Source organism: Lipotes vexillifer, unplaced genomic scaffold, assembly GCF_000442215.2.
Source record: "Lipotes vexillifer unplaced genomic scaffold, Lipotes_vexillifer_v1.1 scaffold914, whole genome shotgun sequence".
NCBI classification, from domain to species: domain Eukaryota; kingdom Metazoa; phylum Chordata; class Mammalia; order Artiodactyla; family Lipotidae; genus Lipotes; species Lipotes vexillifer.
The window spans coordinates 2,653,007-2,666,608 of record NW_006780388.1 but is presented as its reverse complement, the minus strand read 5'-3'; the positions used below and the strand labels follow the sequence as shown (position 1 = coordinate 2,666,608).

The window sequence follows — 13,602 nt, the reverse complement described above, 5'->3', positions numbered from 1 at the left end:
TGGCTGAGCCTGTCCTGAGTGTGGGAACTGCCCTGGGGCAGCAGGTGCTGTGAGCTAAGAGCCCCTCGTGCTTGTCACTGAAGCTAGTGACCACTGGTGGCTGCCCTGACCTCAGGGCCCAGGGCAGGGGGACTGGGGGTGGGAGCATCAGGGCAAGGCCAGGGGCATGCCTTGCCTGGTCCCCCCACAGTCACTCCCTGGTGGAGCACGAGGCATGTTCCCTAAAGGCCAGCGTGGCTGGGGCTGCCCGGAGAGGTCCGGGAGGGGATGGCTGTTCGGATGCGCTGGGCCTGAGCCCTGAGCCCTGTGGGGTGCTGGCTGCCCCTCTGCAGGGAACACCAGCTGGCTGATGAGCCTGGAGAACCCACTCAGTCCCTTCTCCTCGGACATCAACAACACGCCCTTGCAGGAGCTGTCCAATGCCCTAATGGCCGCCGAACGCTTCAAGGAGCGTCGCGACACAGCCCTGTACAAGTCGCTGTCGGTGCCGGCGGCCGGCTCAGCCAAGCCCCCCCCACCCCCACGCTCTAACACAGGTGAGCGCTGGCCTCTCACCCACCTGGTGTGCCCTGCCTGATGGCAGATGCACCTGGGGTGGGGTCCTGAGCCTTGGTGCTGCCAGCCTCAGGCATTGGGAGAAGGCTGGCCGTGGGGGGATGCCCATCTCCGGAGAGCAGGGACTGCTCCTGCAGGGGCGACCTTCTTTGGAGGCCCGGTACCGTGAATCGGTGGGCTCAAGGCCCTGCTCAGCTGGCCCTACTCATGGGGTGGACACGGGCAGGGCCAAGCGAGGCCTTGGTTCTGCACCCTCCTCAGGGTGCCTGGTGCCAAGGGTTCCAGGAGGCCGCCGCACTTCTGCTTGGGTTTGGGTTTGGGTTTGGATGCGCCGAGCACACCTGAGCCTGCCTGCGCCTGCCTGCGCTCTCATGACCCTGCCCAGCTGGGCCCGTGCTGTCCTTCAACCCCCGGCCTTCCCTGTGGCCCGATGACAGAGGCCGAGGACCTCTACTCACGAGAAGGAGGGATGCACTCCCGCCAGATGTCTGCTCGAGCAGCTTGGAGAGCTGGGACCCGTGTGTGCCACACCCGCCCCTCCAGCCGATCTCGCTGGCCCTCCCCTCTCTCTCTCCAGGCTCTGGGTCTGTGCAGGACTAGTGGTGCCTGTCCTCTCTGCTCGACCTGTGCGTAGTCTCTCCTTCTGCTGACTGGCCGCTCACGGTTTCCCTTGCAGTGGCCTCTTTCTCCTCCCTGTACCAGTCCAGTTGCCAAGGAAAGCTGCATAGGAGCATTTCCTGGGCAGGTATTCGTGCGTCTCTTTAAGGAAAGCGGTGTTTGCTGCAGAGTACCACTCTGCCCCCTAGATGCTGACTCATCGTCCCTCATCCGCTCACGCCTCCACGATGGCACCTCAGCCTCTCGTCGCCCTCTGAGTGCAGGGCCCTGACTCGCATGAAGACATCGGTGCCGAATGCGTTTGCTTTGCCAGCGGGAACCCCCACTGTCTCGCGCTTTCATGGCTGAGCTCTGTTCCTGAGCCAGACGGGCCCTCCCAGCCCCTTCAGGCCTGAGGAGGTGACCTTGGGCAACTGAGCCCCAGAGGCCGATGGACGATAGCTCTTGGGGTGCGAGCCTGGCTCTGGGGCTCGGCCGAGCTGCCCCTGCCCTGGCCTCTGGTGCTCTGACTGGCTTTGTGAACCCACAAATTGGGACGTGTTTACCTTTCATAGTAGGCTGGCCGAGGGCCTTGCAGACCGCCTTCTGGCCCGTGGCTCCCAGGCCCTGGCAGGGAGGGTGTGGCCTGCTCGGGGCTCCAGCCGTCCAGGCCTCCAGCCACCCAGGCCCTACTGCATGGGCAGGAGCCAGCTAGGAGCGTGCAGTGGCAGAGGGGCTCTTATGGGCAGCTAATGGACTGCGCGTGTGCGGGGCTGCGTGCGGGCGGTGCTAACTTGGTTGCTTCTTCTCACCCCCCTCACCCTGGTGCTGGCACAGGAAATGCGGCTTGGGGGCGTCATGCTCTCTCCTAAGTGCGCCCGGCTCGGAGTCGGCCTGGACTCGGAAGCGAGCCTCCAATCTACAGAATGGCTCCTGAGCCTGTGTTCCCACACAGGGACTTTCCCGCTGCAGTCTTTCGACTGGGGCCAAGCAGGGAGGAGCTCTGGCTTCTCCCCAGTTCCTGAGGGCTGGTGTAGGCATGCCCTCCTCCTGAGCTGAGGCCCCGTCTCAGGCGGGGTGGGGGGGCTTCCTCATGGGGGTCTGGCCTGCCCTTGCCCACCTGCCTTGCTGAAGGAGCAGAGGTGGCTTCTGTGGACACTGGGATGGATGGGTGGGGACTAGAGGAGCCAGATGTCCTCTCATCCTGACCCCTGGGAGCCCATGTAGGAGACACCCTGTGTCAGGGCTCACACCCAGGGTGCTCAAGAGTGCCCTCCTCCAGCTGACTCAATGGGAGGGGGTGGCCCTGCTGGGGGGCCGCTGTACCCTCTCGTGGGGGAAAAGCTGGTACCCCTGAGGCCACGTGAGCTCCTGGTGGCCGGGCTGGCACCCAGCAGCACCGTGTGTGTCTTTCCAGACTCTGCGGTAGTTCTGGAGGAGGGAAGTCCAGGCGAGGCTAGTTTGCCAGTGGAGCCCCCCGAACTGGAAGACTTTGAGGCAACCCTAGGCACAGACGGGCGCTATCGGCATGCTGAAGCTTTCAGCAGGGTGAGTGCAGCTGGGGACCAGAGCCGACCTGAGGGTCCCTGTTGGTGCTTGCCATCTGGACCTCCATGGCCAGGCAGGCCTCTAGACCTCAAGCCCAGCTACTGAGAGGGAGGGGGGGGTCGGGTGGGAGGCAGGGGCTGAGTCGGGGGTGGGGGCAGGTGCGGGATCTCCACCTTAAGCTTTGTGGCACATAACTGATTTGCTCTGAACTCTAGAAAGTTTTTCCACTGTCACCCCTACCCCATCCCCTTGCCTTTTCTTATCTAAAAAAAACGGCTAGATGTTCTACCAAGTCCCTGCTGTAAGACAGTGTGGGGTTTTCCAGTGGTCTACCCAGAGATATAGCTTCTCATTGCTGGTATCCTTTAGTCTATGAGGCTCTTGTCTCCTCTGCTGAGCGTGGGGCACAGGGAGGTGCTTTCAGGGGATGGGGGGACCATCAGTTCGGTGCTGGGCAGCTCCATGGCCCTGGGCTGGAGGACGGGTGGGGCCTTGTTGCCTCCAGGTGGGGTCAGTGTGGTCTCTTTTTTTTTTTTTTTTTTTTTTTTTAGTATATTGAATTTTCATTGTTGTCTTTTTTTAAATTTATTTTTGGCTATGTTGGGTCTTCGTTGCTGTGCGTGGGTTTTTCTCTAGTTGCGGTGAGCGGGGGCTACTCTTAGTTGAGGTGCGCGGGCTTCTCAATGTGGTGGCTTCTCTTGCTGTGGAGCATGGGCTCTAGGCGCGTGGGCTTCAGTAGTTGTGGCTCGCGGGCTCTAGAGCACAGGCTCAGTAGTTGTGGCGCATGGGCTTAGTTGCTCCGCGGCATGTGGGATCTTCCCAGACCAGGGAACCTGTGTCCCCTGCATTAGCAGGAGGATTCTTAGCCACTGCGCCACTAGGGAATTCCCCTCAGTGGTGCCTCTTGATGAAGATTTTCTTTGGATACGCTCTTTGCAGTCATCTTCGACCTCCAGCCAGGAGGAGAAGTCATTCCACGCCGAGGAGTTGGCTGCTGGGGGGATCCCCATCGAGCGGGCCATCTCCTCTGAGGGCTCCCGGCCCTCTGTGGAGCTCGCCTTCCAGCCCTCGCAGCCCCTGAGCAAGTCAAGCTCATCGCCTGAACTACAGACCCTGCAGGACATCCTTGGGGACCCTGGGGACAAGGCTGATGTCGGCCGGCTGAGCCCTGAGGCCAAGGCCCGGTCACAGTCAGGGATCTTGGGCAGGGAAGGTGCTGCCTGGTCAGCCCCAGGCGAAGAGAGCCAGGGCCAGGGTCCCACCCAGCCTGAGGGTCCCTTGCCTTCCAGCTGTCCCCGCTCCCCCAGTGGGCTGCGGCCTCGAGGCTACACTATCTCTGATTCGGCCCCGTCACGCAGGGGCAAGAGGGTGGAGAGGGACGCCTTCAAGAGCAGAGCTGGGACCTCCAATACCGAGAAGGTGCCGGGTATCAACCCCAGGTGAGCCTCGCCCTTCTGGTGGGAGTGCCTGGATGTTCCCTGTGAGGACGTGGTGCCTGAGGGGCCCAGGACAGAGCAGGCTGGGGTACAGGTCTGCACATCCTCTGCCCCGTGGCTGGTCGGAGCCACAGGAGAGGGTAGCTCCTTGGGTGATGAGGCTCGGGCCCTGCTGCTCTCCACATGGGCTATGACCGTATTGGCTGAGACCCTGGCCCTGGGCTTGTAGCTCCAAGCCCAGCCCCCATCATCTCTCTTCCCCTGCAGCTTTGTGTTCCTGCAGCTCTACCACTCACCTTTCTTCGGTGATGAGTCCAACAAGCCAATCCTTTTACCCAATGAGGTAGGAGGACCCTCTCTCCCCTCAGGGTCCCCCTGGAGCCTGGCTGGGGGTGCACAGTGGGATGATGCCCCAGGGCTGGGCAGTGAGGGCTATAGCCCAGGCTCGTGGAGGGCTACGGCCTCAGGTCCCCACGGCAGCCTACGGTAACATGCCTGCGTGAGGAGAGGCCTCTCCTGGACAGGCATTGGGCTGGGGCTTGCTGGGCAGGGCTGGTGGTAGGGGACAGCCTCTGCCCTGGGCTTAGGCAGGGTTCTATGGCTACAGTCTTTTGAGCGGTCAGTGCAGCTCCTTGACCAGATCCCATCGTATGACACACACAAGATCGCCGTCCTGTACGTGGGAGAAGGCCAGGTGAGGCTGCCAGGCTGGCAGGGGCCAGCCTGCATGCTGGGCAGAGCTGGGTGTCCACCCCACCGGGTGTGTGTGGGGGGTCTGGGCCCTTGTCCTCTGCAGAGCTTGGTCACTGCAGGGCCGCTGGAGTGTCGGGTGCCCGTTGAGCTCCGTGCCAGGGACCCAGGAGTGAGAGGGACAGGTAGTGTGTGAGCACGTGGTGCACAGAGTGGCGAGGACCGAGGAGGAGGAGGAGGTGGCGGGTCCAGGGAGCCTGCGCAGGTGTGAGCGGCACGCTTTTCATGTCGCTGATCCGAGGGAGGTGACATGGAGTGCAGACGTGCAAGAAGTGAGGGAGGCGAGCGCACATGCAGGTGGGGGTGGCATAGTGCGCTCCTGGGCCAGCACAGAGGGGAGGGGTGCCAGGCGGGGCGTGGGCGGTGGGGGCGGGAAGTAGTGGGGCTGTGGTGGGAACTCAGACAGCACCCAGTGAGACGGGAGGGCCTCAGGTGGTTCCAAGCGAAGGGTCCAAGTTGACTTGACCTGAGTTTCAAAAGCATCCTCTGGCTGAGGCTGAGAACTGGCAGAGGTGCAACAGTGGGTGGAGTGAGAGGCAGGTTGGAGGAGCAGGGACAGAGGGGTGCCGAGGGCTCTGGGTGTGTTCTGAAGCAGAGCTGGCCCCGTTTATTGACAGGCTAGTTACGAGAGAGTGGGGGAGTGGGGTGACACACCTGGGCAATGATGGGAATGAAGCTGCCTGACCCTGAATGAAGCTTCCTCGCCGAGTCGGGTCGATGGCAGAAGTGGGGCTGTCTGCCCAGCCACACCAGTCACCCCTCCTCTGGGTCCCCAGCAGCAACAAGCCCTTGGGGTCCTGGAGCCAGGGAGGGGCAGCATGTGGCTGGGGGGTAGCCTGGGAGCAGGTGCCACCGTGCCCCGCTTGTCTTCCTGCAGAGCAACAGTGAGCTCGCCATCCTGTCCAATGAGCATGGCTCCTACAGGTACACAGAGTTCCTGACGGGGCTGGGCAAGCTCATTGAGCTCAAGGACTGCCAGCCGGACAAGGTGTACCTGGGTGGCCTGGACGTGTGCGGCGAGGACGGCCAGTTCACCTACTGCTGGCATGACGACATCATGCAAGGTGTGTGCCCTCCCCCGCCCGCTCCTCTCGGCTCCTGCGGGCCCTCAGGAGCCTCCGGAGAAACCTAGCCCTCCTCTCAGGGGCACTGAGGGCTGCACCCACTGCCACCTGTCCTGGCCCCCAGCCTCAGCCTGAGGAGCCCTTACTGGCACCCTGCCTGGGTTGGCACCACCCCACTCAGCTCCGCTCCGCCCCGCAGCCGTCTTCCACATCGCCACCCTGATGCCCACCAAGGACGTGGACAAGCACCGCTGTGACAAGAAGCGCCACCTGGGCAACGACTTCGTGTCCATTGTCTACAACGACTCTGGCGAGGACTTCAAGCTCGGCACCATCAAAGTGAGCAAGGGGCCCAAAGGGCAGGTGGGCATGGATCTGGGCCCCAGGGCCCCAGGCTGGAAGCTGGATCTCTCTGGGGAAGTGCCCCCTGCTCTGTGTTGAGCAGAGATAGCGAGCTCCGCTGGGTCAGCGTTGGTGACATCACAACCCGCTTGTGTACCCCCCTGAGGCGGCGGGCCCCCAGCTGGGCCGTGTCCTCTTCTGTGATGAGGACAACACCCATTGGTTTCCTCTTGGAGCCACGCGCTGCTGTGGGTTTTGTGCGACTGTGCTTGGCGGGTGCATGGCAGGTGGTGGGTACGCAGCGTTTGCTTGTAACAACCCTGAGACCTGTTCCCCAGTCCGTCCCTCATGTTGTTGCTCAGCGGTTGTGCTGGGCCTGGTATCACCCCCTTTCCTAGAGGAAGTCGCTGGGGCTCGAGGTCCCACGTGGAGGAGGCGGGCTCAGTGCAGGTGGCTTGTCACAGGGTGGCCATGTGTGGATGAGCTGCAAGGCCGAGTGGGCAGGTGCCTGGCGCAGCCCAGGGTCTGAGGTGCCAGTGCTCAGGGGCGTTGGGATTTATTCTGAGTGCATTGAGCAGCCTTAGAGGATGTCACTGAACACAGATACCCTGGGGTTTGGGGCAGAGACTCTGATAGAGGCAGGAGTGTCTGGGGAGGCCGAAGTGGGCCTCCTGCATTGTAGAGCTGTTGGAGGGGGGGTGACGGCACACACACACACACACCCTACCTCTCGGAGGGGCCCGAGGTGTGGGGGGCGGGGGGTGACGGCGCGTGCGCACGCGCGCGCACACACAGACACACACACAGACACACACCCTACCACACACACACGCCCACGTGTGCACACACACACACACACACCCTACCTCTCGGAGGGGCCCGAGGTGTGGATGCTCCATGTGCCATCCTGGGCGGCCCAGGAACTTGCCGAGCTCCACATACTGCTCTCAGCCAGCAGTGAGGCAGGTGCTGCTGGGCAGCACAGAAGCCCTGGGCAGTGTGGAGGGATTGGGAGCTGTGTGACCATCTGGCTTATGCAGGCTGTAGGTGAGGCAGTAGAGGGGTGACAGGATGGTGGCCCCCAGGCCAGGTGAGGATTAAGTGTGGGTGTGCAGGTGGTGGCTACATGTGCTGAGTTAGCGAGCATCTAACCAACGAGCCAGCTACCCTCCTGGGCTAAGTGTGGGGTGGCAGAAAGTGGCCCTTGGTGTGGGGTGACCCCTGCTCTTGTCTGGGCAGGGCCAGTTCAACTTTGTCCACGTGATCATCACCCCCCTGGATTATGAGTGCAACCTGGTGTCGCTGCAGTGCAGGAAAGGTGAGGCGCGGGGCCAGGTGGGGAGGCACCCGGGGCTCTGAGCCCCACGTGAGTGCCGTGTCTTCCCAGACATGGAGGGCCTCGTGGACACCAGTGTGGCCAAGATCGTGTCCGACCGAAACCTGCCCTTCGTGGCCCGTCAGATGGCCCTGCACGCAAATGTGAGCAGAGGTGGCCCCCAGGAGGTGGGTGGGAACAGGTGCCACCTGTGTAGGGCTCACTGTTCTGCCCTCCCCGCCCCAGATGGCCTCACAGGTGCACCACAGCCGCTCCAACCCCACTGACACCTATCCCTCCAAGTGGATTGCCAGGCTCCGCCACATCAAGCGGCTCCGCCACCGGGTAGGGAGGTTGGGCCGTGGGCACGCTGGGGATTGGGGGTTGGGGCGCTCCCTCAGAGACGTGATGGCTGACTGGGGGTGCTGGTATCCAGCGTCGCCCCTTCTGGACTTGCTGCCAAAGCTCCCTCTCCCTCAGATCCGTGAGGAAGCCCACTACTCAAACGCCAGCCTGCCCCTGATGCAGACTCACCCTCCCGGCCACGCCAAGGCCCCCACGCAGGCCCCAGCTGAGCCCACGCCCACCTACGAGACAGGCCAGCGGAAGCGCCTCGTCTCCTCGGTGGATGACTTCACTGAGTTTGTGTGAGGCTGCACGGGGGCTGGTGCCTGGTCCCGTTGGGACTCCTCTGAGATGCTGAGCACGTGCCTGGGCTCCCCCAGCTGTCACCTAAGCAGCCGTGCTGCCGGACTCTCCCTGCCCCCATGAGGCACACTGGGTGGTATTTATTTGTGCAAATAAAGTCCTGGTGTGGCCCAGGCCTGTGTGCTTGGACACAGACACCGGAGTGGACACAGACACTGGAACGGTCAGTCAACTCATTTATTTGACTTCGTCTGTTGGGTGGGGTGGGATCAAGGCTGTAGCTTTGGCCACGCCCACTGGAGTGGGGAGGGGGCCTGTCAGGCTGCTGTTGGGGCCTTGCCCTCAGGAAAGCCTCACACGTGCACTGTCATGCTCACCTCCCCTGGCCCGGGAGCCAGCCCCCGGGGAGAGAGCTTTCCCCCTACCCACCCTAGGGCCCCGTGCCATGCACTGGTGCTGCCCCTCACCCAGACCCACCAGCAGGCCTGGGCAGGGGAGGAGAATAAGGCCATGGTGGTGGCAAGAAGGGCCCGGGGTGGTTGCACCCCTCCAACCGCCCTCTCTGCCCAGCACCTGCCCAAGGCCAGACTTGGAGCCAAGAAGTGGCTGTTGCTTCCCCAGCCGTGTGGGCAGGTGTCTGGGGAGCGAGGCCAGCTCTGCAGTCCCAGCTCCCCCTCAAGGTGGGTGACAGTGGGCACAGGCTGTTTCAGCCACCAGGCCCCTTGGCCCTATTGAAAAATAAAGCGACGTACAAAAATATATACATTTTAACCCCACATAAATTACTGACAGACAATAGACACACATAGCGGCAGCTGGAGGTGAATGCACTCAGCAGGGGGACAGAGGAGGTAATAATTTAGGGTGGAGGATATCTTCACGTTATACCTAATCCATGGCTCTAGAGGTACTCACAAATTTGCACAGTTTTTGCAACCATGACAGTTGAGTATTTTGCAACCTTAACAATTCATTTGAAGCTTCCCTGGTGGCGCATTGGTTAAGGTAATAATTTAGGGGGGGGGGGATGACAGGAGGTGCAGGTTCCATCCCCCATAGCCTGGATCCTTAGCAAGGGGGAGATGTCTGCCCAGGAGGTGGGGCCGGGCACAGCCCGCTGTACCTGAGGACTCAGGAAATAAATTAGCATCTCAGAGGCCGGGCACTCAGTCCAATACCGTTGTGTCCTCCCACAGGAAACTGGGGAGGGGACCCTGGGTCCTAGCTGGCCACGCGGCCTTTTTAAAGTGCTGAAGCCCACAGAGAGACACAAGTGCTGCCTGCTCTCTGGGGGACCTGCGTGCAGCTGTTCTGCCTGGCCTGAAACCTCGAGGGTGGCAGAAGGTAATAATACTGAGCGGTGTCTGTTCTGGCTCTGAGGGGCCAGAGTGAAGCCACAGGCCCACCCCAGAGAAGAGGCATGAGCCCAGATCCCCTGGGGCTAAGTGCTGCTGGGGTGGATCTTGTTCTTGGCCCGCAGGGATGCCCTGCTGGGGCCTGTAGCCAAGCCACCACCTCCACTGACCCGGACAAGGCGGCTGGGCAGGACTGGCCTCAGGCCTGGGGAGGGGCTAGGGGGAGGTGAGGCTGTGGGCCCACTGCTCCTGCGGCCATGCAGGCTCTGCAACTGCTGCTCCAGCTGGTAGACATCCTCCGTGGCCTGGTTGAGTCGGTCAAACTGGGCGAGTAGGGCCTCAAACACGGCTTGGAGACGGGAGGGCTCAGGTTCGGGCTCCCCTCGGGGCCCCGGCCGGCCCAAGCCCACGCTCAGCCCATCCAGCTGGCTGGAGGAGGTGGAGGGGCGGGAGGCGTCAGAGCCTCCGCTGGGTGGGGGCACATCCGGAGAAGACTTGGAGCCCCTGGATGAGCGGGAGGGCAGGGGCTCCATCCCTTCAAAGCGGACTTTGTGGCGGAACTGGGGGCGGCACAGGGGCTCGGTCAGTCCGGCTGCACCCTGGGCTCAGCTGGGCCCAGGGTGCGTCCCTCTCCCCCCCACTGGGCCGTACCCACCTCCTTGACTTTGCTGAAGCCCATCCAGAGGCGCAGCCGGCGCAAGAACAGTTCCACCATCTCGTAGTCCTGCGGCTCCCAAGCTGGGCGGTACAGCTCCCCACGCAGAGCGTGGTACCGCCACCGCAGGAGGACTGCCCCCAGCCTCAGGGCACCCCACAGCCGCAGGGCCCAGAGCCCCGTGCACAGCACAGGGGACAAGCGCCAAGACTCCGCAGGGCACAGGGCAGGACCCCCAGCCTCGGGACACAGCACCAGGAAGGCCCAGGCAGCGCTCCGAAGTGAGTCCACGCAGGAGGAGACCAACTGTGGGGAAGGTGGCATGAGTGAGGCGCGGCCTGGGCTAAGCCACCCTCTCCAATGGCCCCACTGGCACCTACCAGGACAGCCAGTTGCGCGTAGGCCACGGCGAGCACCACCAGGCCTAAGGCCGCCCCCACGAGCTCTGGCAGGGCCCGGCACAGCGTCTTGCCGAAAACCGACCACTGGCGCACAAAGCGCAGCTGCTGGGCAGCCTGTGGACAGAGGGCGTCAGTCGACCGACCCCGCCAACGCCGGCTCGCCCCGGCACACCGGCCCAACACTCACCTTGACCAAAAGCAAGAAGAGCAGCGAGGCGGTCAGGCCACGGGCCACGGCACTCAGCTGTGCCACCTGCTCGAAGCTGGTAAAGCGGCGCGGGCGGCCGCGTAGGAAGCGGGTCCACTGGCGGTCAGCGGCGCCCAGCTGGGCCAGGCGCACCAGCGCTGCGGCCGCCGTCAGCGCCACCAGCAGCCACCGCGCCCAGGTCCCAGGCCTCGTGGCGCGCGCACGCCCCTCCCTGCGCCAGGCGTGCACCTCAGCCGCGGAGAAGTACACAGCGAACAGCAGCAGGCTCACCTGTGGGGGCGGGGGCGGGGGCGGGGCGGGGTCAGGACAGGGCGGGGCCATCCGGGGCCGGGGCGGGGCCATCCGGGGCCGGGGCGGGGCCTACCGAGGTGAGCAGCGGCAGCGAGAGACCGGCGCTAAGGCGCCGCAGCGCGAACGGGCGGACGCTGAGCGCTGCTATGGCGTGTCCGGCAGCCGGGAACTCCAGGCGCAGCGTGACGGCGGCGTGCAGCCCCACCGCTGGGCTGTAGTGCGTGAGCTCCACGAACACTGCACGGCTCCTGCGCGGAGGGCCCGGAGTCAGACGGGGTGGGAAGGAAGGGGACGCGCCAGGAGAAGCCGATGCACTCGCAGAAGAGGGTTGGGGGCAGGTGTTGGGAGAGTGAGGCGTGCACTGGGGAGGCCGCAGGGCTGCAGGCTGGCTCGCTGGGCTCCTTCAGGGGATGATAAGAAGCAGCGAAGCTGGGCGCAGGAGTGAGCCAGCCCGCAGATGTGAGCGATGTGCACAGTGGGCGGGGTTCGGGAGGGGCAGAGGGCAGGGCGCCCACCTGTTGTCGATCCAGTTGTGCAGCTGCAGGAAGCCCAGCTGCGCGCGGCTCTCTTCCAGGCTGGGCCCCAGCTCTTGTACGTAGCCCCCGCTGTCATACACGGCGCAGGAGCCCCAGTACCAGACGCTGCCAGGGAGGAGGACAGTGTCAGAGCCGGCGCCATGCAGAACCTGGGAGTGGGCTGGAACGAGGGGCTCCTCTGGGGAACTCCCCCTGCCCCCTGGGCACCCTGACCTGCCCTCCGTGCTCACCCCAGCAGGTCCGGTGCCGAGTAGGCCCACATCTCAGAGCCGTTGTGGGCAGCACTCCCCCAGCCAATGCCATAGTCGCTGGTGCTGAAGATCCCTGAGGCTGCTAAGCACGTAGGGGCCCCTGAGCCAGGCGGGTCCGGGCAGAGCGCTGAAAGCAGAGGGCTGGGGAATGAGCCTGGCCAAACCAGGAGCATTGACTGTTCACCAGCCTCCTAGGCTGAGCTCTATGGGATCTCACCGAACCCTCCCAGCAACCCAGAAGATAGATGTCACTGTCTCAGCTACACATCGAGAAACTGAGGAAGGGAGGTCACCCAGCTAAGGGAGTTGGAACCAGACCCTGGTCAAAGACTTCTCTTTGGAAAAAAGGATGGGTAAGTGGCAGGGTGCCCCACCCCAGCTCACCTTCCTGTAGCCGCACCTGCCGCAGTCGTGGGGGCCCCAGTTCTGGTCTGGACGGGTTCCCGTGGATGTAGGGGAGCAGCACGTGGGACATCCACGGCCAGAACTCATCAGACCTGACCACACCAGACAGAGTCACGTGCTCCATCCTTCAGCTTCTGGTGCCCACCAGAGGTCAGAGGCCCAGACAGCATTGCTACTGCAGCCCAGGCCCAGCCAGGGGGAGGCGGCCAGTGCTACCCCAGGGGACGAGGCACAACCTGGTTCCTCAGCCAGGGTGTTGAGCAGTATCTGTGGTCTCTACCCATTGCCAGCAACACCCACTCCAGTTCTGACAACAAAAAATGTATTGAGGTACTTCCCAATATCCCCTAGGGGCTGGGTTGGACCAAGGGCGGGATCAAGGTGGACCCTGGTCAGCATCAGCACCACCCTGGCCAAGAAGACAGACCTGTGCCTGCATATCGGGGCGTCCATACCGGGTGATGGCCAGGAAGGCCTGGCTGTCCAGCTCCTGCTTGATGGCGCTCTGCAGGCGGTAGGCATGGTCGTGGCACGAGGTGTCCCCATAGTTGGCCAGCAGCGTCACCAGCAAGAAGAACATGTATACCAGAAGGCCCTGGGGGGCAGGGATGACCCTGAGTCAGCCGAATCCTGCCTGCCCCCACCCCACCCGTGACAGAGCAGGGCTTCCGGACGCTGGGCAGCAAAGTGCCCACAGCCAGGGGGCCTTGTGCTGAGAGCCAGGCCTGGGGGCAGACGTGGTCCGTGAAGGCCAAGGAGCCACACCAGGGCCCAGTGAGGCCAGAAAGGAGCAGGCATTTGAGTTGGGCAGGAGAATGGGCCAGGAGGTGATGGGAAGGAGTTGGGGCGGGGGCTGCAGAGCCCTACACCACCTGCTAAAGGGCCTTTGGTGGTCAGAAAGAGGGTGCAGGTGAGGCTTTTGAGAAAGGCAGGACCTCCTGGAAGATGCTGCCCTGGCCAGGAGGCCAGAGAGGGAGGGTAGGCGCTGGCTGTGTGGCCTGGGCTCACCCTCAGCATCCTGTGCAGCCTCTTGACCTTTCGGGCTTCCTCCTTTGCCAGGAAGAGTGCAAAGCCATGGGGTGGCCGCACGCGGGGCACACGCTCGCTCACGGGCGTCACGGCCGGGCTTTCCACCAGCGTATCATCCTCATCAGGGTGCAGCCGCTTGGCCACCAGTGAGAAATACAGAGCTTCCAGCAGGACCTGGACCAGGGCTGGCATCAGAGGGGCCCATGGGTGCCAGAG

At 63.4% G+C, this 13,602-nt stretch overlaps 2 protein-coding genes across 2 annotated transcripts in view; one reads left to right on the top strand and one right to left on the bottom strand.

Annotated features, from left to right (window-relative positions):
• TSC2 (TSC complex subunit 2) overlaps positions 1–8,258 on the top strand; it is a 36,532-nt gene extending 28,274 nt beyond the window's left edge. Inside the window, exons 31-42 of the mRNA XM_007453668.1 lie at positions 333–536; positions 1,232–1,300; positions 2,570–2,700; positions 3,640–4,139; positions 4,404–4,479; positions 4,744–4,830; positions 5,764–5,950; positions 6,150–6,289; positions 7,532–7,610; positions 7,680–7,771; positions 7,854–7,952; positions 8,088–8,258. Of these exons, the coding sequence (XP_007453730.1) occupies positions 333–536; positions 1,232–1,300; positions 2,570–2,700; positions 3,640–4,139; positions 4,404–4,479; positions 4,744–4,830; positions 5,764–5,950; positions 6,150–6,289; positions 7,532–7,610; positions 7,680–7,771; positions 7,854–7,952; positions 8,088–8,258 (1,835 nt within the window). The remainder of the gene's footprint in view (positions 1–332; positions 537–1,231; positions 1,301–2,569; positions 2,701–3,639; positions 4,140–4,403; positions 4,480–4,743; positions 4,831–5,763; positions 5,951–6,149; positions 6,290–7,531; positions 7,611–7,679; positions 7,772–7,853; positions 7,953–8,087) is intronic.
• A 1,438-nt stretch (positions 8,259–9,696) lies between these two features.
• Positions 9,697–13,602, bottom strand: part of PKD1 (polycystin 1, transient receptor potential channel interacting) — a gene marked incomplete at its 5' end in the record, with an annotated part of 46,311 nt that continues 42,405 nt past the window's right edge. The window contains 10 exons of the mRNA XM_007453667.1: positions 9,697–10,170; positions 10,266–10,571; positions 10,646–10,780; positions 10,854–11,144; positions 11,239–11,413; positions 11,681–11,806; positions 11,932–12,079; positions 12,337–12,449; positions 12,813–12,952; positions 13,366–13,560. Of these exons, the coding sequence (XP_007453729.1) occupies positions 9,697–10,170; positions 10,266–10,571; positions 10,646–10,780; positions 10,854–11,144; positions 11,239–11,413; positions 11,681–11,806; positions 11,932–12,079; positions 12,337–12,449; positions 12,813–12,952; positions 13,366–13,560 (2,103 nt within the window). The remainder of the gene's footprint in view (positions 10,171–10,265; positions 10,572–10,645; positions 10,781–10,853; positions 11,145–11,238; positions 11,414–11,680; positions 11,807–11,931; positions 12,080–12,336; positions 12,450–12,812; positions 12,953–13,365; positions 13,561–13,602) is intronic.